This window comes from Pecten maximus, chromosome 6, assembly GCF_902652985.1.
Source record: "Pecten maximus chromosome 6, xPecMax1.1, whole genome shotgun sequence".
NCBI lineage: Eukaryota > Metazoa > Mollusca > Bivalvia > Pectinida > Pectinidae > Pecten > Pecten maximus.
Window position 1 is genome coordinate 17,100,270 of NC_047020.1, and position 27,783 is coordinate 17,128,052.

The 27,783-nt window shown below is 36.6% G+C and overlaps 1 protein-coding gene across 1 annotated transcript in view; it reads left to right on the plus strand.

Moving 5' to 3' along the window:
• Positions 1-234: 234 nt before the first annotated feature.
• LOC117329110 (ankyrin repeat domain-containing protein 50-like) overlaps positions 235-27,783 on the plus strand; it is a 47,302-nt gene continuing 19,753 nt past the window's right edge. Inside the window, exons 1-2 of the mRNA XM_033886843.1 lie at positions 235-386; positions 3,821-6,589. Coding sequence (XP_033742734.1) covers positions 4,109-6,589 — 2,481 coding nt within the window. The 5' untranslated portion in view covers positions 235-386; positions 3,821-4,108. The remainder of the gene's footprint in view (positions 387-3,820; positions 6,590-27,783) is intronic.

Consider the following 27,783-nt stretch of genomic DNA (forward strand, 5'->3'; position numbering starts at 1 on the left):
TTTGGAGAGATGGCTACAACAAAAGCACATTTACTATCGGCCAACAAGAAATGTTCTTTGTCGCAGTGTATATAAACACACGTAGTAAAGTAGTGTTACTTGTCAGTCAATGAGTTACAGCTGATTGAAACGAAACGTCTCAGCCAATGAGAGAGCGATATTTTAATGTGGACACTCCCCTAGCTATCTTTGTCTGCATGCGATAAAAATAACCACACAACACCAGCTTTACAGTGAATGGATATAACGTGGTGAGTTTTATACTACCAAGCATTCTGGATTCCGGATTTGTACACAATTTACATTTTCTTTTGGATATAATGTTTAATTTTCATGGATTTTAAATTCATATCGGAAGGAATGTGAGTTAATATCGCCAGATTCAGGTAAAGATCGATAGTTGCAAGGATTAGCGGGTCGAGGCCCGATAACTAGACAGTAAACATAAGTGTAAGCTAAGCAGGTGCCCCCTTGATGTCTTCATCAGATTTGACAATCATCTTTAGATTCAAATGTGATTTTGCTTAAAATTAAATTCAGTCATACCAGTTTCATTAGTTGGTATGTTGCTGTCACGTGCATGTGTGGAGCAATTAATTAGCATAAATGATTGATCATCCATGTAACCAGCATGCCACTTTCAAATTCTACTGATAAAACATTGGCTTTTTATCCGTCTGTATGGTAACATGCATTAGTTTGAATTCCTAAATGCATACTGATATGTATCATAGATGGAAATACAGGTCAAAATTAATTGTCATTTTCTGCTCTTGTATCGGGGCACAACAGAATGTATGCACGTGTATTGCGATGCGTGTGTGCTGGACGTGTCAACCTCCGTGTAGATTTTCTGCCTATCGATCGGCTGTCCCCGGCCGCACTTTGTCGATGGACCAATTAGGCCGATATGACACCGGGCAGTACACAATTTGACAGCGATATCGGTCAGACGTAAGACTGGTCAAACTGTTTCAATATACATTGATAGCTATAGGTAATTAGTATAACCACTGTATCGGACTTACCTGTGGAATGTATCATTATCACAGGGTAATACCACCAATTAGGGGTCTGTGACAAGGTGTATCTAAACTATTACTGTGGTCAGTTTGACCAATGTGTCAATGGGGTGGTCAGATGCTGCTTATTAGCGGAGTACACAGGCATTATAAGGCGTTATTGGTCAGCTTGACCAGTTCATTGACCTTACTGGGTCATACATCCTGCCTGCCCACTGATACAGAATTCTCTCTAATTAACAAGGTATCATTGTTGTGTGGAGACAGTACCCCCCCTGGGTCAGGGTTTGTGTGTATCTGAGACACTGGCTATCAGCCAGCACTAGGGAGCATGTCTAGTATTACACAGGAATGTCACAGGTACTTCAAGTATTTGATAAGGAAGAATATTCATGTACAAATCATACCATAAGGTAGAATTTTCATGTACAAATCATATACCATTTCTGGGAAAAAACTTGATGTCAATGCATAGAAATGTATGATTTATATCAGTATTCCACAGTCTACAATTAGGTATATAATCTTACCAGTTTACAGGTAATCAAATCATATCTAAATTTAGTGCACAATGCCGCAATCATCATTTCTCGGAATCAAAATCTTTATATGCATGCTCTTGTATACTTTGAAGTCCAAGGGTGGAGTCATTATTTCCATTGTGTTGTTTTTGTGATAGTTCAGTGAGATAACCCTGTAAATGTATATTATAGCTGAAGATGACTCGGGGCATCCAGTAGACCCTTGAGAGTATGTTTTTGACTCCCCAAATTGAGATCTGACTCTTGGTTTTGAGGGACTTGTCTATTTGACATATGTTTTGACCCTTCAGATTTCTCAGAAATAGTTATTTGACTTATGAAATTGCTAAAAGTCAAGGGTCAACTGGATGCCCTGGATGTGAAAACTTATTAATTATAAGTGATCCGACATCATTCCATGCTACTACATTCATGTACCTAACCAGTCCAATCTGATTCTATACCTAGCCTGTCCAATCTGACACTACACCTAACCTGCTCAATCTGACACTATACCTATAGCTAACCTGCTCAATCTGACACAATACCTAACCTGTCCAATCTGACACTACACCTAGCCTGTCCAATCTGACACTATACATAACCAGTCCAATCTGACACTATACCTAACCTGCTCAATCTGATACAACACCTAACCTGCTCAATCTGACACTATACCTATAGCTAACCTGCTCAATCTGACACTGTACCTAACCTGCTCAATCTGACACTACACCTAACCTGCTCAATCTGACACTATACCTAACCTGCTCAATCTGACACTATACCTAACCTGCTCAATCTGACACTATACATAACCTGCTCAATCTGACACTATACCTAACCTGCTCAATCTGATACAACACCTAACCTGCTCAATCTGACACTATACCTAACCTGCTCAATCTGACACTATACCTAACCTGCTCAATCTGACACTATACATAACCTGCTCAATCTGATACAACACCTAACCTGCTCAATCTGACACTATACCTATAGCTAACCTGCTCAATCTGACACTGTACCTAACCTGCTCAATCTGACACTATACATAACCTGCTCAATCTGATACAACACCTAACCTGCTCAATCTGACACTATACCTATAGCTAACCTGCTCAATCTGACACTATACCTATACCTAACCTGCTCAATCTGACACTATACCTATAGCTAACCTGCTCAATCTGACACTGTACCTCACCTGCTCAATCTGACACTATACCTATCTGCACAATCTGATATTATATCTCACCTGCACAATCTGACACTATAGTTTTACATAGTACCTGATGCTACCCTCTACAACATTGAACCATATTTACATAGTTCCATTAGTAATTCATGAACCTGGAGATAGGGAGTTATGTGTAGAATGGCATTTCAGGCCTATAATTCAATTATTTTTATTTGCAAATTTGTATCTAAAAAGTATTTTGAAGGCTAAGTATCTTAACATATCGTATATCCTTTGCTTCTAAGGTTTATGCTTACCCAGTGTTTGCATGAAATTGTTCTCTGGGTTTCTTAATAAGTAAAATACGGTATTTGATAAAAGCCTGCCATCTTTTATAAGTGATAATTACATAAGTGATAGCAATTTACATTGGTGTATATAATGTACCTATATATCATGTTATCTATGTGCAATTGATATGCATTAACAGTTCATTTTAATGTGTTGCTACATTTTTTACGTAAATCTATATTTTCGTACAACTTTCAAACTGCATTGTGTGTTAATAATTCAAATAGAGATCTAGAGTTTAAATGTTAAAATCACATTCATGTACTGTGTACATGGAAACTGCTATCAATATAAAGTTATGTGTCACCCCTTGATAGCTATTGTCTCACTGTGTCGCAACTCTAATTTACATAGGAATGGCTGTCCAGTGTGTAATGGCCTGTTTGTAAGGCAGAGGAATTTGATAGCTTTTATGATTATGAATTACTTCTGGTTTGTTGATCACACAGAAAAACTCATGTGTGGTGTAATGTACAAATGTATGTAGGTATGTATATAAATATGGACACAAATGCTTATTTACAGTGATTATGACAATTTGCATATACTGATCAATATCTCAGTGATAAATAAACCCCTTAATGGACCTTTATGTATAAATATATGTGATGTTTGAAATTACCCAGGTATACAAAGATTTATATATAATCACGGCAATGAAGTAATGATTTTTTGCCAGACAACAGGTAATTATAATAAAGTTACTGAAAAATTATTTTAAATTTAAGTTTTTTTGTATATTTCAGATGATGCAAAATACACACCAGGATATTATCCTTAAAACGAGGAAAAAACGACAATCAATGTTTAGTGATGTGATGGAGAATGAATTGCTGAGATGTGAGATTATTATTTCCCTCTTAAATTAAAAAGTGACTGATTATGTGTGATGTGTAAAGCATCTGATTACATATTACAATAGACTTTGATGTGATAATTCTAGTGATGTGAAATAGGAGGGATATGAACAAATTATACCAACATCTGGATATGTTTATCATTTTAAGGTAATTGTGTATGATAGCTAGATAAAAATGGCTAATAGCCTGTTGAAAAGCAAGCGCTTTTTCTGTCGGGAGTGGGCTTTTAGTAAAATCAACCACTGCCTGGAGAATCGTCCCTCGTCCAAGACATGTGGCGCTCTCATTATGGGTGGACCTGGGTGTGGTAAGACTGCACTGTGCTGTGAACTAGTGTGGCCTACAGCCTCACAGGGCAAACAGAAAGTACTTAATAAGAGAATCCTGTCCTTCCATTTCTGTCAGGCTCATGACATTGGTAGTTTGTCATTGGCTAGTTTTATCTGTGACCTTGTGAAACAATTACAGGAATCAAACCTGATTAGTGGCTACCGAGAGCTTGTTAGTTCCACCGAAATACAACAGTTAATTAGCCCTACTGAATGTGAAAAAAATCCTGATGTAGCGTTCCAGAAGGCAGTGTTAGAACCTCTATCTTCATTACAGTCCCCAAAACAGACTCTGTTCATGCTTGTGGACTCAGTGGACGAGTCCTACCTAACTTGTACAAGTGATAGGACTACTGGCAGTAAAACAATAGCTGAGTTACTGGCTAATCATCATACAGATTTCCCCAAGTGGTTGTTATTGGTGTGCTCATCACGTAAACAGAGCAAGTCAGTCACACGACTGTTTACAGGATTTCGTAAAATTAGTCTGGACGATTTGAGAAAATCTCATGTGGTTCGAGATGTCCAACAGTACATCCTGTGTCGCCTGGACCAGGAGGAGGAGCTACGACAGCATCTCAGTCGCGACACGGCGGAAATGTTGAACCAACTGCACATCAAAAGCAACGGATGTTTCCTATATTTAGAGAAAGTTTTGGATGGTGTGGCTGAGAATTTTATCATGCTGAGAGAAATTCGTGAAATTCCCGGAACATTGAATGGTTTGTATTTGTGGTTGTGCCAAAGATTATTTGTTCGTAAGCAATTTACCAAGATACAGCCGATTTTGAATGTGATTTTGGCCTCCCGTACACCACTCAGTGAGTCTGAACTGTTTCAGTGTGTAAGGACAAAAAACACGACGCTCACGGAGAAGGAATTTCTAGGTAGACTAAAGCTATTATCTAAGATACTAATAGAAGGACAGAATCATTGCAAAATACTTTTCCATCACAGTTTTGCTGAGTGGCTGTTGGATGTGAAGCACTGTACACAGAAGTATCTATGTCTGGCTGCTGACGGCCATGGCATGTTGGCGATGCATTCCATGGTAAATGGCCCCAAATTAACTGCTCTACAAGTACAGGATTTTGCTGGGCATCTGGTGAAGGCTAATTTACAGGACCCACTCCAGCATCACCACTTGGTACAGATATTGTTGCTGTCTGAGGCCAACGTGGAGGACAGCTTGTCAGCAGGTGTGCCCAAAGAACAGAAGGTTACCAAACTTTTACTTGACGCTGGTGCCAAGCCTCCAGAGGACTCGGAGGAGGCCCAAACAGCAAGTCTTCATGCGAGCATGATAGAGGAAGCAGAGGCTGAACCCAAGCTTCCAATGGAACTTGATATTCCTGTTAATCAAATTGACAGTAATGGTCGGACATTATTACATACATCAGCACACCAAGGAAACTTGGAATTAGTTAACTTTATTTTGTCAAAATCTGTGGAATTGGAAGTGGTTGACAAGAATGGTCAAACGGCCTTGAATCTAGCTGCAAGACAAGGCCACCCAGAGGTTGTGGCTGCAATTCTCAAGGCCGGTGCTCAAGTTGACCATGCTGATGGAGATGGCTGGACACCGCTTCGGTCAGCTGCTTGGGGTGGAAACACTGAAGTGGTTAGTTTACTTCTAAGTGCCAATGCTGATGTCAACCATGCAGATGCTGACCAGAGAACGGCCTTGAGGGCTGCGGCTTGGGGAGGTCATGAGGAAATCGTTTTGAAATTACTGAAACATAATGCTGATGTCAACAAGGCAGATAATGAGGGTCGGACAGCACTTATTGCTGCGGCGTACATGGGACATGCTGAAATTGTCAACCACCTTTTGAAATATGATGCGGATATCAATCATGAGGATTGTGATGGACGCACAGCGTTGTCCGTTGCAGCACTGTGTATTCCTGCAAGTCAAGGACATGAAGATGTGGTCAGTATCCTATTGGAACAGGGGGCAGAGGTCAACCATCAGGACAAGGACGGCATGACGCCACTTTTGGTGGCCGCTTGTGAAGGTCACATGGATGTGTGTGAACTGTTGCTGGATTCTGACGCGGATTGTGATCACACTGACACGAAGGGACGGACTCCTTTACTGGCCGCAGCATCCATGGGACACTCTAAAATCGTGAACCAGCTCCTTTTCTGGGGTTGTGCTGTGGATACGATAGATTCTGAAGGACGGATTGTGCTGAGTATTGCTGCAGCTCAGGGCAACGTGGACATTGTCCAGCAGTTGCTTGACCGTGGTCTTGATGAGATGCACAAGGACAATGCGGGATGGTCCCCTCTACATATGGCTGCTTATGAGGGACATGTCGGGGTATGTATGATTTAACTTTTCTACGGCATATAGTATGTAATGAAGATGATATTATTACACACACCCAAAGATCTAGCTTTATATTAAATGTTTAACAGTGTGTACACACAAATATTAACACTATTTAAATATTTTGCGAAAATGATGTAATGTAAAATGAAACACCTGTTTGGGAAAAGGCCCTCTTAGTAATTTCTGTACATTACTCTATAATTATGTATACGCCAGCTTTTAGCTTCTTGATAGAGATCGTAAAATCTATTACCTGAAGCAGATGTCATTCATCAAAAAAAGTAAGGACAGGGCAGGGGTATGAAAAAAAATTGAAATGAAATTTTAATAGGTTTTTTTTTCTACTTGAATGCCAGCTGTCATTCTGAGAGAGAAATTGTACCACGTGCACTCTTGTGTTATACAGGGTGTTTTATTTAGTTTTAATACGGTTGACAGTAGTGAGAGTTGCTCTGTGACATTCCTGGATAGAAAACAAGACTATCCCATTTACACTACCACTGTGAAGACAAACATTCAGGGCTGTTTGAGCCATATCAATAATGTACATTGCGTCAGATTACGATAGTGATAAAAAACCTTACAGAGGGAGCAGCAAGTTGCTGACAGGAAGTTGTGAGGTTGTTACTGAACCTGTTTTCAATTATTGCAGCAATGTGCGACTTTCTCATGATCTGCTTTTCATTTTTGCTATGTAGTAAAAAAAAGATATATAGGTCAAACCATTTTTCCCAAGGGTAATCCCTTGTCAGAGTATGGATCAAGTTCTGGAACAGGTCGGTTTAGGATTGCCATCTGGAGACTGTTAATGGGCGATCCTGGTGTTATTATATATGCATGGCTATATGATGGGTCCTGTCCTGGTAGTAATTGGGATTTTTCGTAGGTGGTTTATGAGTCTGGCCTTTCCCGGCTGACACAGATCATCTCTGACAGTATATATGTTGGCCAAACTTCATGTCAGATTGAAACCTGTTGATGGCATGGGATAGAAATCTCAGATTGGTTACTTGTGACAGACAGTCTCTAAAACAGGGTGAGAACCATGGTAACTTGTGACAGACAGTCTCTGAAACAGGGTGAGAACCATGGTAACTTGTGACAGTCTCATTTAGGGTGAGAACCATGGTAACTTGTGACGGTCTCATTGAGGATGAGAACCATGGTAACTTGTGACAGTCTCACTCAGGGTGAGAACCATGGTAACTTGTGACAGTCTCATTGAGGGTGAGAACCATGGTAACTTGTGACAGTCTCATTGAGGGTGAGAACCATGATGTGTGATCTAAGGTTACAAGTCCAGATTAAGAATAAAATGTAGAAGTCCCCTTTTCCCATCTTCACTGAATCATCTGCTTAGAATAAAATGTATAAAGTCCCTGTTTCCCATCTCCACTGAATCATCTGCTTCATATCAGTTTTTTTCCGGTTAACATTGAGGAAAACCAAAGTGTTCCTCTGTACAAATATAGAGCAAATTTGCTTCCGGCCTTTAACTTGTCATGATCAGATACAATAAAAATAAACATCGCTAGGAATTAGAGGTCATTGTATGAAGGTCACCCAAATTTTGGATATTGTGTTCACTTTAAGCTTTAACTGTTGGTGTCCATTGTTGAGAATAACCCAAATTTCCATATTCCATAGTCTTGTATTGATCATTGTTCTGATCCAACAATCATTTCGTGTTGAAGAGTGTGAAAACGTTTGGTTGGTTGCCAAGCATAGACCTGGAGTGTTGTAAGCTTTCAATGGATGCGTACCACGTATTGACTGCGTCTCTGGACTTGTTTACCATTCATCAATAGGGAGCAGGGGATATTCAAATTCAGCAGATCATTGTAGGTCAAGTGGAAATATGAATGAAACTACGGCAGACAAACCCCAAGGTGAAATTTATGAAATCCAATAAACTTGGGTCATGGGTGTCTCCGTGAGTATAGTATCATCCCATTATGATTCATATATTCATATATACATTCCTAGTCGTAGTTTATTGTATGTAGGTGTCTAAAACATTTCATTCATCTCTTGGTATGCAAAGGTAGGGTATGATATCGTATATCAATTTTGTGTGTTAAGAATGAAATTACATAGGTAGTATTTTTCATCAAAATAGGTGATTTTAGTGTTTGGGCTGATGATGGTCTTTATTTGTCTGGAATATATACATACAAATCGGGATATGATAGCATTATATCCCGTGAGATTTCTGGTACCAATCAAAATATGATACTGACAGTTTCTCCGTGCTTCATGAATATTATCATTAGTTTTTTCCCCCCAAAAGAATGCAATCAAATCAAACCTATCTGGTTAAAGGATTGTAATGCTGCTGGTACAAAGTATTGATAATTAATGGGGTATAGTGATACCAGGGTATATTATATCAGTATGCTGTGTGGAAGCCCTATAAACAGACGCATGCTAATGGTTAAAACAGATACAGCTATATACTGTTGTATATATATATATACCTATGGTAATCGTGTGGCTACCTGGCAGGGCAGTTTTCATAAATGGTGCCACATTTACTTCCTAAACCTGTATTAAATCCAGAGAGTAATACTCATTATAAAAGGAAATAAATCATATCTTTATATCATATTAGGTTTTTTTTTATTATTAATGTTTATTTACTTTGATTACTTGTGAGGAAAAGGAAGTAGTGTCATTTGCAAAAATAATAAAATCAGGTGGGTCGCTTCTGAGATAACGTATACGTATGGTACATATGACTTGTATGACTGATGTATGGCAGCTTTGTTTTGTTAACTTTTATTCAATATATATATATATATACCAGTCTATGATAACAAAGACAAGTCGTTTGTTGATATATGTAGATGTCAGATGTGTCCCACCCAAACAAGAGATGGCTCCGTGACTTCCTAACTTGTCAATTATTACCGGACATCTTGTGACATGGAAATCAATCTGTATTTGTAAGGTCATAGACCTTATAGTGTCCCAGTTCACCAGGATCCAGGTCAAATCAATGAATTCATTCAACTGTATATATACCAGGTAGTTGACTTTTAAATTGGATAAATAAACATAAGTAATTAAATTCTTCTAGATTTGTCCTTTTCAAGTTCCATACTACATATATTCTCCAATGACAAACATTTGAAAAAGATATCTTGTATATGTATAAAAACAGATATATTCAAATGTTGATTGTGTATATATACCAGTATGTTTTAATACCCAAAATGAATTGCACATCCCACTGGAAAAGGAGTACCCAAAATCTTCCCTTTTTAGTACTTTGTGAAAACAACTTGGTAGTTTAGAGACTATTTTATGATTCTCCTGTATAGTATAATAGGCTACTAAATAAAAAGGAATTAACCAAAATCTTGTCCTGTACTGCAATATAGGCAATTTGAAGGGACAGTAACCAAAATCTTGTCCTGTACTGCAATAAGCAATTTGAAGGGAGTAACCAAAATCTTGTCCTGTACTGCAATAGGCAATTTGAAGGGAGTAACCAAAATCTTGTCCTGTACTGCAATAGGCAATTTGAAGGGACAGTTACCAAAATCTTGTCAGCAATTTGAAGGGAGTAACCAAAATCTTGTCCTGTACTGCAATAGGCGTCTGGAAGCGTACCTAAACCTGCTAAGGACACCTATGAGGTCCACATATAAACATTCCTTTTATTGATTTTTCACTCTATTTGACAGTAAGTTTAAAGGTGTAACCATGTACATTTTCACTTGCATTAAAATAGAATTTGCTTGGCTGATGTCATATTGCTGTGTAGGGAACTGTATACAAAGCACTTATTCTCATTGTCACCATAGGCAATTAAATACATATAATCATGAATCAAACTTATCACACAAATAGCTGGTCATGTATTTGTACTTGAAGAATTCAAGACAACAAATTTGGTACACATTGGTCATTGAAAAACAATTTTTGCAAAACGGAATTTGCACAATCAAAACCGTAATGGTACATCATGTTCTAAATCTTTATCTTATTCAGTATTGAATATTCTTTAAGAAATATAAGAAAAGCTAGTTGTTTATTCACATTCTAGATTTTGACAGAATACTAGTTCTCAAACTTGTTAGAAGCAATAATCAATTTGCTTTGGGGAGGGGTATGGTTAATTTGAGATAATGATATTAGCATTTTTGATATTTTGCTAAGTGAAGTACAGAAATCAAAAGGAATTTTTGACAGTAAACGAAGGGAACCTGTGGGGAGGAAATGGCTTTCTGACCTTTTAATTAAGATAATAACAGAAGGAGGAATTAAGAAACGTAATTATTGAAGGGTCGTATCGGTCAAGAGTGCTACAAGTACAGTAATTAGAACACGACAGTAACCCTAGTAACAGGAAGACTGGGATGTGCAAATGGCTGTCTGTGTTACATTAAAAGGAAATGAAGATGATTTCCTCGAAATATTGGGTTATTTATCAGTGAACAAGTATGCAGAAAAAATTGGAGATGGTCAAAGGATAGCGCATAAAATTGACCTGCAGTACAAATTATAAAAAATGTAATTGACATACAGATGACATTAACTTAATTCAAAAGGGACTGCAGGTGACAGATCGAGAGTGATGATGCCATTTTGGGGACAATTTCATAACGTTGAGCACTTAGCTAGCTAGTCCAGATCACTTAGATGTTTGAAGGGAAGCCAGGGCACACTTTGTAATTATGACAGGGAAATCATGTAGTAATAGTACTTGTACATTAATTGCAGTGTTTCCAGTGTGGATGTTTAATCTAGTTAGCCTGTAGTTATAGGTCAGATACATGATGATCAGCCTGTAGACCTGTTACCTGTATATCTAATGGGGTCTTCTCTGCCCACTTGTTTAATCATCGTTGTAAATGTCTATTTCATCCTCGGACTAAAACACTTATAGGCCAGGTATATGTTAATTGGTACAATGACACAGGTTTTGCTATGAATGATGTTTCGTGATTCACTTGATTTAAAGAAATATACACTCTACATTAAAATTTGCACAATTTGACTGGAAAAGTTATAGCCATACAAATTCTTTTGTGATGTTTGAAATTAGCTGTAGATTTATAGCTTTGAAACAAAGTAGGCAGAGGGACAATGGTGTTAGCAAGCTGGTAGCTGGGGATCCAACGGGCGACGTATTATTGATTTGCCATTTTGTGTGATTAGATTTCTTCAACTGGGCATATTGATAAAATACCAAGAGATTCAAATGTTTTTTGTCATTGTCGCAGAATAAGCCTATCATTATTGACCATCTTACTGTCAGTAATTTCTAGGTAGCCATAGTAACCTAGGAATCTTGTATTGTTGAAGATAACTTATTGTATGGAGACACAAATCAGGGGTCGATCTCCCGAAAACATCCATTACTGAAATGGATTATGATGGAGATGTTATGATTGTTTGTACAGTAGGAACAAAAAAAATCAAAAATCAAATTATCATCTTGAGAAAGTAGTACAACATTTTATGTAAATAGGTTACTTTAGTAAATAATAGGGTGATCGAGTTGAACCAATTTTGATAATATGTGTGTAAAAACATGTGTATTTAAAATGGCGAGCTATCAATAGAGGATCAATTTGTCGATCTACTGAAGTAGAGAGAAGAATGCGATAAAGATTGTACTCGAGGAAAAGTTCTGCCTCCATTGAACATACCACTTTCAGTCCTGTATGCTTCATGGATTCTCCATGACTCAGACACATGGTTTGAGGGAAAATGTGCATTTATTTGTGTAGAGGTTTAGTAGTTTTGGTAATCTCTGATTTAAAAACATTCTAGTGAAATGAACCGCCCTGAGAGAGTAAAATCCTTTCTGACAGTGTAGTATAATGCTGATGGTATCCAAATGTTGTTCTATGTCACAGGGGTGTCACAATGACAAATGTATGTCAGATAGCTTCAATAATATAAAAACCACAATATTCCCCTCGGGGTAAAAATGATCTGATAAAATCCATCCTTACCTCTTCATAGAGGAATGGAGTGAAAAGTTTTGTCAAAAGTGACATATTTTTACACTGCTGATAAAAATCTAGGAATTTAAAGTAATTTGACCTGACTCATAATAATGTCATCTAAGAGGTACAATTTCGAGTGTACATAGTAAATTGAATTATTACATATATTGTACATTATTTATGGGAAATGTTATTGACCATACAGTGTACTGAACAAATTGATTGTGTCATTAAAATCCCTATTGGGTATAAGGCAAGGTTTGATATTAACCCTCACACATATTCTTTATACTTATATAAATATACAGAATTTGTTCAGATAGGCTTGGACTTTGAAACTATGTTGATTTACTAAAAAAATTCATGTTGATTTTAGAAAGAAAAAAAAACAACTTTAAAGATAAAGTTTCCATTCATTACAAATTCTTGGAAGACCTGTATATTTTTGTCTCTGACAAATATTCATATTTACCTAATGGAAGATGGCCAGAAGCTCATGTCCTTAAATTTAATGTTTAAATATCATTGTTTGTCTTTCTTAGTATTGTCAGTATCTAAATATATCCTTGATGAAACATTTTACCTAATCTAAGAAGGAACTCCCTAAAAACATTGTACCTGTCCTGGTATTTTAAATAATGTAAATAAGATGTCAACCTTTATTACATCTCTTCATCCCTATTTTAATTTACCATCAGGTGAAATGTTGAATGAATGAAAATTCCAGGAATTACACCTGTAACATGCTGTTATACTGCATGTGTACATACAGCGAAAACTTACTGTTATGATAATCCTGAACTAGAATTATGTCGTACATTACACAGATAGGATTACAAGATTCTACTACAGCACAAATTACCCTCAAGTAAAATAATACATGTACATGTATATAGTGTGAAATGCAGATCATATCAGTCACGGCCCATCTACCTGTGATCAGGGGTCATCAGGCTTATCTACCTGTGATCAGAGGTCGCAGACACTGAGCACCCACTGCGGTTCACCCCCGAGTATTACAGGTATATAGAGGTTATTGTTACCCAAATCTTCCTTGAAGTTTTTCAATAATTCTGCAGTCCATTGTTACTTGTCTTTGATGATTTTTTGACCCAGAGCTATTTCAGCTGGGAATATCTATACTTGGTTTGTACCAGGCATGTAATCAATTACATCAAAGTAAGAATTTGTGAGGGTACACCATATTTGTATAGGGTGAGGTCGTGTCTGTGTTCCTACCCCAATATATACTATATTTGGTCACAGAGTACAACACCTTTACAGTGTTTAGCATGCTTTAATTTTATTACAAATGTTGTAAATTGACATGGGATATTTTCAACATAATTTATATCTAAAAAAAAAAAAATAGAAATAAAAAGTATCAGCATGATAGGTTTTGGAATTATAAATGATTTAAGGCAAGAGAACAGCAAATATTGCCGTTTTGGCAGGCATTTTCAAAATCAAGACTGCCAGACTATCAAAACTTAATATGCCTAGATTCTGGACAGTCTCTCAAATGACCTGATCAACAGTAATATAAGGATAATGCATGTTTGTCAGTTCTGTGTTTGTAGTGGCCATATTACCGATTACCTTAATTAAATTAAGGGTCAAGTTGATACAAAATATGTGTTTAGGTCATTCACTTACAGTAACAAAAATAAAAAATATTTCAAAAACTTAAAATACAATGCAAAAATTATCATCTGTCAGCTTGAATTTATTCAAGGAAAAGAAGAAATGATTCAAATCCAAATTATCTATACAAAAGTATTACCTGTGCAGACATTAAAATAGAATTTGTTATCTTGCATTTCTGAAGTTTTGACCCTGTTGACCCTGTCCTAGATATTTCACTGTGATACTGTATTGTTGTAGAGTGCTTTGATGAGCATAAAATATTGTTATACCTTTAATACTATCATCTACTTTGAGTAACACACATCACCAGAGAAACTGGAGATAGAGGATGGGGGGGCCTGAGGATAGCCCGGGGGGGGGGGGGGGGGGGGGGGCTGAGGATAGCCCGGGTAGAACAGACTTCCACCCGTACCTAGTGATAATGTAGGCTAGCCCTGTAGATAATGTAGTCCTGTTGATAATGTAGTCCTGTCAATAATGTAGTTCTGTCGATAATGTAGTCCTGTTGATAATGTAGTCCTGTCCGTGCAGTAGGACATGACCCCCAATACATACCATCATTCTGTAGCCAGCAGTTCATGTCTTGTCTGTGGGAGTTTAGTTGGGTTAATGTTATGGTAAGATATGTGCTGATAAGTTGGTTTCCCATGAGAATGTCTTTCACACAGTAATTATAGAATATGTTTATTTTTTCTTCTTTCTAGTCTACACACTTCCTCCCTGCTCAGACGATATCATAACCACCCCCATCAATCCACATTCTGCTCTCCTCCTATTGGAAATTGTCCCCCATATAACATAACTGTTCCAGCTGTCTCCCTATAGATAACTGTTCCTCACTGTCAATAATATTCGCTCTCCTCACTGTCATTAATATTTGCTGTCCTCATAAAGGATTTATAAAGGATTTACTGAGTACATAAAATAGATCTCGTTTTCTCTAAACTACCAGGCCAATCAATAGATTATTTATCATATCAATGTTCTGTACTTAAAACTTTTCACCAAAGACAATTAAACAACCAGTTCGGTACTTCAAAGGGTACACTGCAACTAAGCTGCTGGAAAATGTTATTTTGTCTCCCAGTCATGTGACAGCTGATATTTCTAATTGTCACCTTTCTAGTTACCCCCCATCTGCTGCTTTTCAATAATATTATTTTAGTACATTTCTTCAAACAAATACAAGATTCCACATGCAAGAGTTCCTCTTTGTTTTAGAGGATTATCTTTTGGACAAAAATACCAAGGTAATCTTCTTTCTAATGCTTTCCGTATGTCCTGATTATTGAAGTCCAAGTGGAATGTGGCTCTATAAATAACTTGTCAACCTTCTTGTAAAACTACTGAAAGTTCCATCCCCGACTCTGATAAGTATGTATAAGGGCAATGCAAGCTTCCTATCACTGACATGAGATACTCTCCTGGTCTTGGATTACCTACACAATACCTGGACAACAGGTATGACCACTGGCCGCTGGTGTAAATCTGGGTATGTACTGGGACATGATTACACAAACTAAGAGATTAGTAAAAGTATACTGTAATCTTCCATGTTATCAGCCTATGGTTATGGGGAATATTTACCTCCTGTTATCAGTATAAACTAGTTAATTGGTGATTCAATGAGATAAGATATCCTCCCACTGAGGTCAGTCTGTCAACAGTAACTAAGGAAGGCCAGATATAGGGGACTTCCATTCTAATTCTAACCCTTGTCATCATGGGTAGGAAAAGGAAGGAGCTGATTGGCTAAGAAGAGAGGCTGATAAGGCAGGAAAGGATATCATGAAATCTGAAGCAGTACATGAAGAGAAGGGTCATTACCTGATAGGGAGGGTTAATTGGTTGAGTAAGGAAAGAAGGAAAGGAACAGTGGTTTATCCATCAGGGAGGGGTCATTGATTGGAGTTGCAGGGCTGAGGTGATTGGAGGGAGCAGTCATTGATCGAATTTAGGTAGACATGAAAATAGGGATGAGACGTTGTGGGGTCATTTATAAGATTTAAATTGAGAAGCAAAAGACAATTTATTAAATACGGTAAATTCAGACTTATACATTATAAAAGATATGTTCTGTATGTAAGGTGTACTTAAAGGGAGGGAGAGGTCCTTAGTTGGAATATGATCTTGATAGGAGAGTAAAATGATTGATACAATGTTCGTCATGTATTATATAATATATCTGAATTATCTATATCTGGATCCTACTAAATACCATATAGGGTTTCTTGGCTGTACATTGACTGGGATTTTTTGTTAGGGCACTGAGCCACATGTTGACTGAATCTGTCTGCCAGGGCACTCGGCCACAATAGGTTGTCATCAATGTTGGCCAAGGACTGCAGAAACTATAGTCTACATACATGTACACGCATTATGGCAGCACATGTCAGTGTTGCATTGAAGGCAAACGTCATTCATACGTCACTGTGTATTGTGTGTTTTGAATTAACCATATACTCGTTCAAGTTTTAAAATTCTCTAACACACCACATGATAACACCCTGAATCAGGTTTGATTCCTATTTGTGTCTAACCATGTTTAAGACAGTCAGCGCTTATTGAGTACTTCTTCATTGATTAAAGTAAACCTAAATACCACCATGAATGTATTAGCATTGCCCGCCATTGGCCTTAGTGTGTCTGTCATCATTGAATGCAAACATTTATGCTGTGTGACTTTGATCTAAGTGTTCAAGAGTCTTAGCAGACACCTAACCATTTGACCCTTGACCTGCAAAATAAAATATGAGTTATTTGAAACACTGACTGAAATATATTGTTCCTTGTATGTTTCATTGTTTATCACTCTTTCCATCTTCATGCTTTCAGTTTCAATTAGCATATCATGTTTTAAAAAGATGTGTACCCTGGGAGCAGAAAGTGAAGGATTGGGGGGGGGGGGGGGGGGGGGGGGGTATATTTAAAGTTTAGGGATGCTGCAGCTGTCTGTTACAAATCTACAAAAACACAGATAGGCTTGGTTGGTGAGGGGTGTCAAAGCTACACTTCCAATCAGATAAAACCATTTCTAACTGGAAATCTACTCCACATTTATCATGTGGAAATGTTTATCAGTATTTATATAGCAGATTAATATAAAATATAGCTGATGAACATCAAAGATACATTTATAATTCTGCCAGGTTCCTTTAAACATTTCACCATACTCTATCTTTGTGGGCCATTGATCTAGAAAGTGCAGTGCCAGTTGTTGACAGGTTTTTAACATTGACAAAGTCTATGTGTGTTCGGTGTCTATATAGGAGAGAAATGAAGCTTCCTACGTATCCATCCATCATTATTGTCGGAAGCCAATGATAACAACTATTCACAGCGACAACTTATGATAGATGGCTGTAGTTAAGGCCCATTAGCATTGTGTGCACATTTGGCAAATACATTGATTTCAAAACTCAGTCAACTTTTTACAGAAATATTGAGTATATTGGCACAGTTTTGAGGTGGTTATGATGGATACAGATGGTCTAGATTTGTTTCATATGCATGTCTAGACTTGAAAGTTACTCCTAATCTATTGAAGTTCAACAAAATAATTATCTGTTCTGATAAAAATTAAATATCACTTGATATGGATTATATTTCACTCTAAGCCTTAACAAGTGTTGCTATTACAAAAATGTGTACGGAATTACAAAATTTAATATATAAGATCAAAATTTACTTTGTTCAAGATAATAATAAAAGGCAACAAAAATCAGAAAACATTTACCTTACTTATTTTCAGTTTTCTTGAAGAAAAGTAAAATAATTTGTAATATCTCATTGTTACTCATATACTATAAGTAACTAAACAAATGTTTTTTTATTTTTTTAAAGTTCCTCACACATTGTGGGGTCAGAGTGGAAATTGTGTGTGTGGTATAAACCATAATTGTAAATTATATAATTACCCCAAAACAGGATATGGTGAGATGAAATTACTTGACATGATGAATTTTAAACAAACTTCCATTTTTTTCTTTCTCAAACAATTGCCATTTGTTACAAGGTTATAATTAATGACTTTTGAGGTACAATAATTTGTTTTTTTATACAAACCATATGTGCCGTTTCTTTGTCTTAAACAAGTTTTTCCATCTGTATGTTATAATGAATTATTTTTGAGGCGTAGTTTTGTCTGAGTTAAACGACTTCAAGCGTTTGGCTGCATTATGAGACTGATGAAAAGTTGTCAACACCTGCATTGGTGACTATATATATCAAATCCAATAAATTAAATGACCTTTTAATGACTTATGATAATATAAATCTAACCTAGCATACGAAACATCCGTTCATGACAACAGGCATTATATAGCGGAAGATACAGTAGATTAAATGGTTGTTAACAAATCACTGGAGCTCATTAGAGATTTACAAATAGCTGATTAACTGATTAACCATAATTTTGTTTTTTTCACCCAAGTAGAAGTATATACTTTTTAGCTCACCTGGCCCGAAGGGCCGGTGAGCTTATGCCATGGTGCAGCGTCCGTCGTCCGGCGTCCGTCGTCCGTCGTCCGTCAACTTTTTCTTTAAATCGCTACTAGTCATAAAGTATTGAATGGATTTTCACCAAATTTGGTCAGGAACATCCTTGGGGGAAGGGGAACAGAGTTTGTATACAGTTTTACTCTGAACCCCCAGGGGCCTGAGGGGCGGGGCCAAATAGGGGAAATAGGGTTAATCCTTTAAATCGCTACTTGTCATAAAGTTATGAATGAATTTGAACCAAATTTGGTCAGGAACATCCTTGGCAGAAGGTGAACAGAGTTTGTATAAATTTTTACTCTGAACCCCCAGGGGCCTGAGGGGCGGGGCCAAATAGGGGAAATAGGGTTACACCTTTAAATCGCTACTAGTCATAAAGTTATTAATGAATTTGAACCAAATTTGGTCAGGAACATCCTTGGCAGAAGGTGAACAGAGTTTGTATAAATTTTTACTCTGAACCCCCAGGGGCCTGAGGGGCGGGGCCAAATAGGGGAAATAGGGTTACACCTTTAAATCGCTACTAGTCATAAAGTTATTAATGAATTTGAACCAAATTTGGTCAGTAACATCCTTGGCAGAAAGGGAACAGAGTTTGTATAAATTTTTACTCTGAACCCCCAGGGGCCTGAGGGGCGGGGCCAAATAGGGGAAATAGGGTTACTCCTTTAAATCGCTACTAGTCATAAAGTTATGAATGAATTTGAACCAAATTTGGTCAGTGACATCCTTGGCAGAAAGGGAACAGAGTTTGCATAAATTTTTACTCTGAACCCCTAGGGACCTGAGGGGCGGGGCCAAATAGGGGAAATAGGGTTACTCCTTTAAATCGCTACTAGTCATAAACTTATGAATGAATTTGAACCAAATTTGGTCAGGAACATCCTTGGTAGAAGGGGAACATGGTTTGTATAAATTTTTACTCTTAACCCCTAGGGACCTGAGGGGCGGGGCCAAATAGGGAAATAGGGGTTTTTCCTTTAAATCGCTATTATTCATAAAGTTATTAATGGATTTGAACCAAATTTGGTCTGGAATATTCTTAGGGGAAGGGGGAAAGAGAGTTTATATAAATATTGACTCTGACCACCAAGGGGCCTGAAGGGAGGGGCCAAATAGGGGAAATAGAGATTTGAGTTTTAAATGGATTTGAACCCAATTTGGTCAGAAACATCTGTGGTGATGGGGGAACAGATTTTGCATAAATGGTTACTGTGACCCTCAATCCCATAACTATGTATAGTAACGCTGGGCATTAAGGGATAAACACAATTCTTATGTAAACATAGGCCAAAGGGTTTTCCCCACCCTAAGGGACTTAGTTTCTTTAAACGCCATTATGTTGTAAAAAATAATCCATATGGTCTTTCAGAGAGTACATTTTTGTATAATGTATTAACAAATTGAACATGAACATTATTTTGACATTTGGTCAAATCCAACCAGGTGAGCGATACAGGCCCCATGGGCCTCTTGTTTGTATGTGGAATCAGGTCAATAACATCACCCCTACTTCCATCACAGAAATCACATATAATTGTAATCCGCTTCTCTAGGAAAATGATTCTTTAAACCAAGATATATAAATATAAACATCAACAGGAATTTGATAAATTCAAAACCCACATATTTACACTGGATTCGAAATTTAGTCCAAATTCCTGTGGATATGTTTGATTCTAGATCCACAGTTCCCACAGTAGGGGGAGATAACCACGTAGAAACATTTCATACTAAAGGGACAAAACCTTAGGTTTAGGGGAGGTAATCAAATAGAAGAATTTCCAATTAAGAGGAGATAATGTAGTAGAAGAATTTCCAAATGGGGGGAGTTTAGCTAGTCAAAGAACCTTTTTAAACACATGTATTGCTATGTCAAGGTCTGCTTGTTGATCACCTTGAGGTGTTACATGCCTTGTCATTACTGCAGTAGAGGAACTAATGACATCAGTCAGATACAGGTACCCTCACATCTCTACATCCGCACACAAAACAATATCCCGGTTAAAGTTTACTGTTGTGTGAGCAGCTGGTTATCAGTAAAATCCTAGAGGAGAATTCAGTCTTAAATCAATACTGGTAGTCTAACTCGAATAGTAATCAACATTCCAGGGTAAAAAAAACAAAAACATAAGGTACTGTTATACTCATGATGTGAGAGTTAAGACATTTCAGTGATCATTGTAACACTCGGTTAATGTTTAATGAGAATAGTGAAAATGTTAGTGCAGATCGATAGAATGTAGTGTTAAAATGATAATTGATATAAATATTTTACTGATCCACACGTTTCTAGTGTTTTTACAAAACATTTAGTGCAGGGTTTTATGTGGTGCTCACGTTGACAGTCTAAACAAAACTGTATTTGTTGGTCACATTAACCAGTCTGAAATTTTAAAATTCAATTTAGACTTTATTGTGAATACATATGTGGTTGACATGATGAAAAAAGATATTTTTTAGCTTGTAAAAACTATTTCAAGTTTTAACTTCTTTGTATGACATCACTGCTAGTTTTAAATTTTGTAAAAAAATACATCTAAATTTGGCTATTCTGGAAAAAGACAATCACATTAGGAACATAAAACGCTTGAGATTTAAACGAGTCACGATCATAAATTCTGAGGACTAGGCCTTTACGTGTAATGTGGCAATAACGCCTGCTTCTTAGAACTCATCGATTTCTGATTTCCAAAAGAGCTTTAGACATTCTTATAATTGTATATAGGTCGCACCTACAGGGTTCAAAGGTCATTCAGGGTGGCTATGGATGATACACTTCCATTACAATTACCAGAGTGTCAGGTAAAACTTATTAATGGCGTCACACGTAATTAATCACATGCTAATTACTATACCTGTAAACACAGGTAAACACATGTACAGGTATTTAGGTTTAATTGGCTAATTAGTATGACTATATTAGTTTATTACCAGACATGACTGTAATGCAATATTCAGAGAAAGTATTATTCTAGCTTCAAATTATAGTGGCATTGTCGCGAACTCAATGATCTTATATAAATCACTGGGTATAACCAGATATTTTTGTGATATTTGTGAGAACACATTAAAACATGCTTGACAACCATCCCTATATTTAGGAGATTTTTATTTTGAACAAAAATTGTCAGTAAAACTAGCCTTTTATTCATGATTTTAACGATCCACTTTGTCCGTCAGAGAGTGTAGATGTAGATCTGGTATTATCTGGTCGCAAGGATGGCTATGAATATACTTTGCTGAGAATTCAAATTTTGAACATGTTAATGTTTTTGAGAAGTTAAGTATATTGCATTTTAGGTCATACCATTATGCCATCCAGCAGTGTGTATGTTGGTAATGTATTGGGACAATGAAGTGTAGCATTTTCTGATGGTATGTTAAGCTAGCTAGGACAGCTGAAAGAAACAAAAATCATTATGAATCACACAATTTATACCCTTGTTATGCGGATCATAACAATTCTATACCACTTGTGTCACTTCCGTTGTGGATCTTGTCCTTTCTTACTGAGTCAGTTACGACTAATGCTTAGTCAGTTAGTTACGATTTGCCACTTTGCCAAGGAATGTTCTGTGAGTCTGTTAGTGGTGGTTATGAGTACCATCCTCAATGTGCCCTATAAATAATATCTATTGTGATATGTGGCAATTGTTTTTTATCTATTGTAATTTGTGGCAATTTATTTTATCTATTGTGAGGTGTGGCAATTGTTTTGTAATGCAGGGTTTCATTACAAAATTGAGGAAAACATTTTTGGATTTGTCTGTTTTTATGATCATATGACACCCTCTTCTTCCCTCTTATTCTTCAAAGTTGTAGGAAATAGAAAATGTAATGTTTTCCTATTGAGTACTGCTTAGTGTATAGAACTTTTACTGGTATATATGATACTGGTGTGATACCATCTGATACAGTTTTCATTCTGGCGACATTGTTGAGCCTTTGATATTTCCCATGTTGTATCAGAGTATTGATGAATTACTGATCGTGATCACCTGGCCTCACCTATAGCTCATGTTTTATACAGCTACAGCGTCGTTAAACATGTCAGAAGTTGGGGTTGGAATACTTGTCTGGCTATTTCCCTGGTAAATTTTTACCAACTGTATTTCAATACATTATCCTATATAAGTATATATATATCATACATAGTTTAGTAAAATGATGCTCAGAAGGTATCAAGGACGAAATGTAACAGAATCTACTTCTGAAGTTTTATGAACATTTTCCACTTCTAGTTCCGTGTTGGGATTGACTCGTTGAAGTACATGATACTGTGACAACTACTTAAGGTTCCTATATCCATGTTGTAGAAACCCATCTACTTGAACTCAAGTGGTCTCTAGAATTTATGTACAGAATACTTCCTGATTTCAGAGTAATTTTATATGACTATGATATTTGACAAAGGATTTTTTGAAGTTCTAATTGGAGACATACATTTCACTGTATAATGGATCTCCTTTATGGGTCGGGATTTTGTTTGGTATGTCTGTGTACTTTGATATGATAGAAACTACTTGACACTAAGTCTCCGAGGTAGGGTTGTCATGTATATTAATGGATAGCTTCATTATTCATTATGGAGATGGGGTAATTTGATGTGTCATTTATGTAATTATCAACAGTTGCCTGTATTAAGTATGTTTATCTAGTTATGTACAAGTCACAGATTTTAATTAACGTGCTAAACTGTTATGAGGGAAATGTCAAATGAAATAGGATAGGCTAACTTTCTAAGTAAAAACAGACTGATGACGAAAGTTATGACTAGAAATTCTTTATCATTACAAATGAAGTATCGGGAGTTGTTTTTAGGAAACAATGAGTACTCATTAGTATTGATGCGCACATTAAGTATTAAGTGCCTCTTGTATGATAAATTTGAAATCAAATTTCTTGTAATTGTTCTAAATGTTACAGAAATCTCCCAATAGATGTGAAAGATGTCGTGTTTAAATTTTTTTTTTTCAAAATGCTTCTAATAAAAAATCACTGAATTGCTAAAGGAAAATATAATATTGCTGAATTTTGTGTGAAATGGTTCCCACGCTGTCTGAGTTGGAGATGATTCCAATATCTCTGTCAGCCTCTGAAACAAAAGTCAGCATCAGCATTGTAATATTTAGCAACAATAGCAACAAGAGGGGAGGGGGGATCAATCCTTCGTACAGGGTGGGGTCAGCTGTCTTGTTGGAGGGGATTAGTACAATTAGCCATTACTAAACACATTACTCTTCCAGCCAGAAGAAAAGCCGACTCTATGATGTGTGGGTTCTAACAATAGTGCACACTTAGAGACAAAGATCTTACAACAGATGACAAGCTCTATCCAAGCCACACTGACAGATATTTCATGGACAATTACTAAGTGTGTGTGAATTCATTAAATCTAATTGAATATTCAAGCCCAAATTTGCTTTTTATTGATCTAGGAAAAAAGTTCAGATGTTACAACTAAATGTAAAATTGGGAAAGGATGTTATTGCCCCGATATTTCAGCTGGGGTTTGGTTTTTTAGTAATTGAGAAATATTCAAATTACAGACTCCATTGTGTCATCTGCTTCTGTGCACACATTTTAAAAATATAAATGGTCTTTTTATCTAGTAACTACAATAATGGGTTGGCCTTGTAGATAAGAATTTGACCTTTTGTCCTCATAAATATTTCTAAAATTGATCCTTTTTTTATCCACTGAGAAATTTTTACTGTGTGCTCAGAAAATTATTGGGTCAGGGAATGAATCATATGGTATTGACATGGTCCCCGCTGGAGAAGATCATGTGTAACTCGAGCTCCTGGATTCAGCCTCCGATGCATGCATACGCCATCAGGCCATATTGTTTTGTTCTCAGCCTGTGGTCCGTTTATCTTTTTATGGAAGTCAAACAACCATGGAGGCTTCCGATGGACTGCCATCCAAGTTTTCCGAGGTGTATATCCATAGCCATTGTATGAAGTAACCAGTCCCTGAATTATTCATGGAAAGTAGATTTTTGATGAATGACATATTAAAGGATTTCATTGTAGAATGACCAAGATATCAATAATCATATCATCCAGGCTGGGTTAGCCAAGGCAGAATGATTCAAATCCAATACTATTTGGCTTCATTATGTCACAAGAAATAATTTCATATTCAAAGTTTTTGGGGAAAAGATAATATAAATATAAGTATTTCGTATATATTATCAAAAACTGGTTACTGGGTAGATTCTTTAACCCATTCATGTGGACCAGTTAGTTGTAATTTTGGGGGTTGTATATTGTAACTGTAACACTTCTCATAGACAGAGTAATATCACATTCTACAAATTATCATAAGGAATATCATCGCATTGCTTTTTCCAAAAGAAAATACACTTGTTTTATAAGGCATTATTTCCATTGAACCAAAATAGCCAGTATACCAAGGTCTGATGGATAACTACCTAGCTGGTATAAAGGCTGAGGGGAGAGACATGGAGAATACATGATATATTTATCTCTGTAGAATAACAAGGATAGATGTAAGTATGTCTGTAACAGGGAGCAGAGTGATGAACGACCCCAGCAGTAACTCCTTCCTCTTCTACCTCTACCATGCTGATATTATTTGAACATTGTGCTCCATCTCTAGTTGACTGTCATTTAGCTACCGTCCAATTTTATATGAAATTCTTATGTTGTAGTTTTTCTTTGAGTACTGACTCATATGGATACTGTGAATGGTTATAACAGTGAACCTGCTCTCGAATATTGATGATTCTGTTTTTAACTAATAATTTTCTGGAAAAGTCTACAAAATCTTGATCAGTTTGCTGTTCCGATGCCAGTCCATAGTGGGTCTGTTCATTATCTTATGTGCTAAATTGCTAATTTACACTTATTACTAAAGCAGGTGTGGGATATGTAGGTGTAGAAAGTAGAGAACAGCATGTCTACAAGTGTGGAGATATAATTAACACCGCTGTGTGGGCGCTTCCCCTCAATTCTGCCATTATAAATCTGATTAGACCAAATCAGAAATGTTTTTGTTGTCTATCCCGACTCAATCCTCTTCTGGCGCCCGCTTTGTCAAGCACCATTTTCTTTTATAAAGTCTTGGCCTGCCCTGAGTTAAGGCTTAATGTTTCTATAATAGTACTTACTTTATACCTGTAATAACTGTTGTTTTATCAGTGTAATGAGTTTGAGTTATGTCCCATTAGTGATTTGTGTTGGAGTTATCTCCCTTTGGTAATTCGAGCTGTATTGTTCTCTCATTGGTGATTTGTGTTGGAGTTATCTCCCATTTGTGATTTGTGTTGGAGTTATCTCCCATTTGTGATTTGTGTTGGAGTTATCTCCCTTTGGTAATTCGAGCTGTATAATGTTCTCTCATTGGTGATTTTGGTTTGAGTTATCTCCCATTGAAAAGATATGTTATACTAGCAACTGCAATTGTTTCATTTTCATCTTCTTGAAATATTGGTTAATACTAGATGTTTTATTGTCAGTATTACAGAGACTGATATCTGGTACAATGCTGTTCAACAATAAAGAGTCATTTTGATGGATGTAATGTTTTATTGGGTTGGCCTTGGAAGGTTTGTTTTTCGGGTTTCCACTGTGGTTGGGAAAGATAATCATTTTTAGCATTTTTTTTCTTTGTTATTCTGAACAGATTGTTTTTATTACTATGAAAAAAACCCACTAGAATGAAGGCTGGAGACTGATGTTTCTGTCTACTGCTTAGAAAACAAATATGTAGGAGAAAGTGTTTGTTTATGGCTGTAGGTGTCACCAAGGGACAGAAAGCACAGCTGGATGCTTTTAAGTGTGTATTCGAGTTTTACTGATGTCACAAACACCATCTTGCAACATTTATCAATCCTGGATTCTCACAGGAATATCAAAGGATAGGGATTCTGTTTCTAACCATCCATTTCTGATCTGTGTTTGACCTGATGTAGCCTCAGTCCTGCTAGTGACACGGTACAGGTATCCTATACTAAACAATCCTGGAAATGTTAGTTACATTGTGTTTGGAGGTTCCCTTGCTTTGACTATAGTATCATATAAAGCGGACAGTATGAAAATCCAGGTTTTTTTGGATAATGTACAGTAAGGAATACTTAGGACCAATAATGTGTCTTTAATGACCTAGACAGGTCAAACGTATTTAGGTCAGAAAATCTCTTACATCTAATCCTCTTAGCACTTTCCTATCCTAAGATATTCTTATCCTATCATCATAGGATATTAAGATAAAAAATGACAAGAGATCATGATTGATTGGAGAAAAAAAAAGGCATATGTCGGAGTGAGTTTCTGGAATTGTGTGACTTAATCATTACTTATAGATCAGCCAGTTCCCAGTCTTACTGTATGTTTTATAAGGAGTAGTTGTGAGCTCTCATTCACACTGTATGTTTTGTAAGACGTACTTATCTTGTAGGTAGCCTGTGAAACAGATCAATACATGAAAATCAACTATACCTACAAGTATATGCATTAAAACCTTAAAAATTAATATTCAGATTGGTTATAAAAAAAACCTCCCTGGTACCTTCTGAATCAAACATCATGGGTATAAATTGACTGTGGTGGGTAATTTTTGTGTAACCTTACTCCACTTTTCCATATATAGATGTTACAATATCACCATCTTGGGTCAGTCATACGATATTGGATACACTTAAAGTTAGAATTCAATAGTAATATACTCATTCAATGTCTGTGTGCTTTGTGCTCAAGTTACCATGGCAATTGAATTTGGTCAGTGAAGAGCTATTTGATCTGATGATAATTATGAGACTTTCTCATCTTCAGTGTATCATCTCTACAAGCCAAATGTAGACATACTGAGAAACAAGGATTAACACAATAATGGTCCTGGAAGGTAATCCAGGTCATGGTGACTCTTACATTGAAGGTCAAATTGATCCTCTATCTAAGTGTATTGTGTACCCTGATCGATTCCTGTTTAAGTTGGTGGAGGGTTTGTTACCCAGGTATATACTGGATATATATACTGGGTATATACTGGGAAGTTGTTAAGGCTTAAATGTCTTGATAGAAACTTGATTTCATGTACATTTTAAGT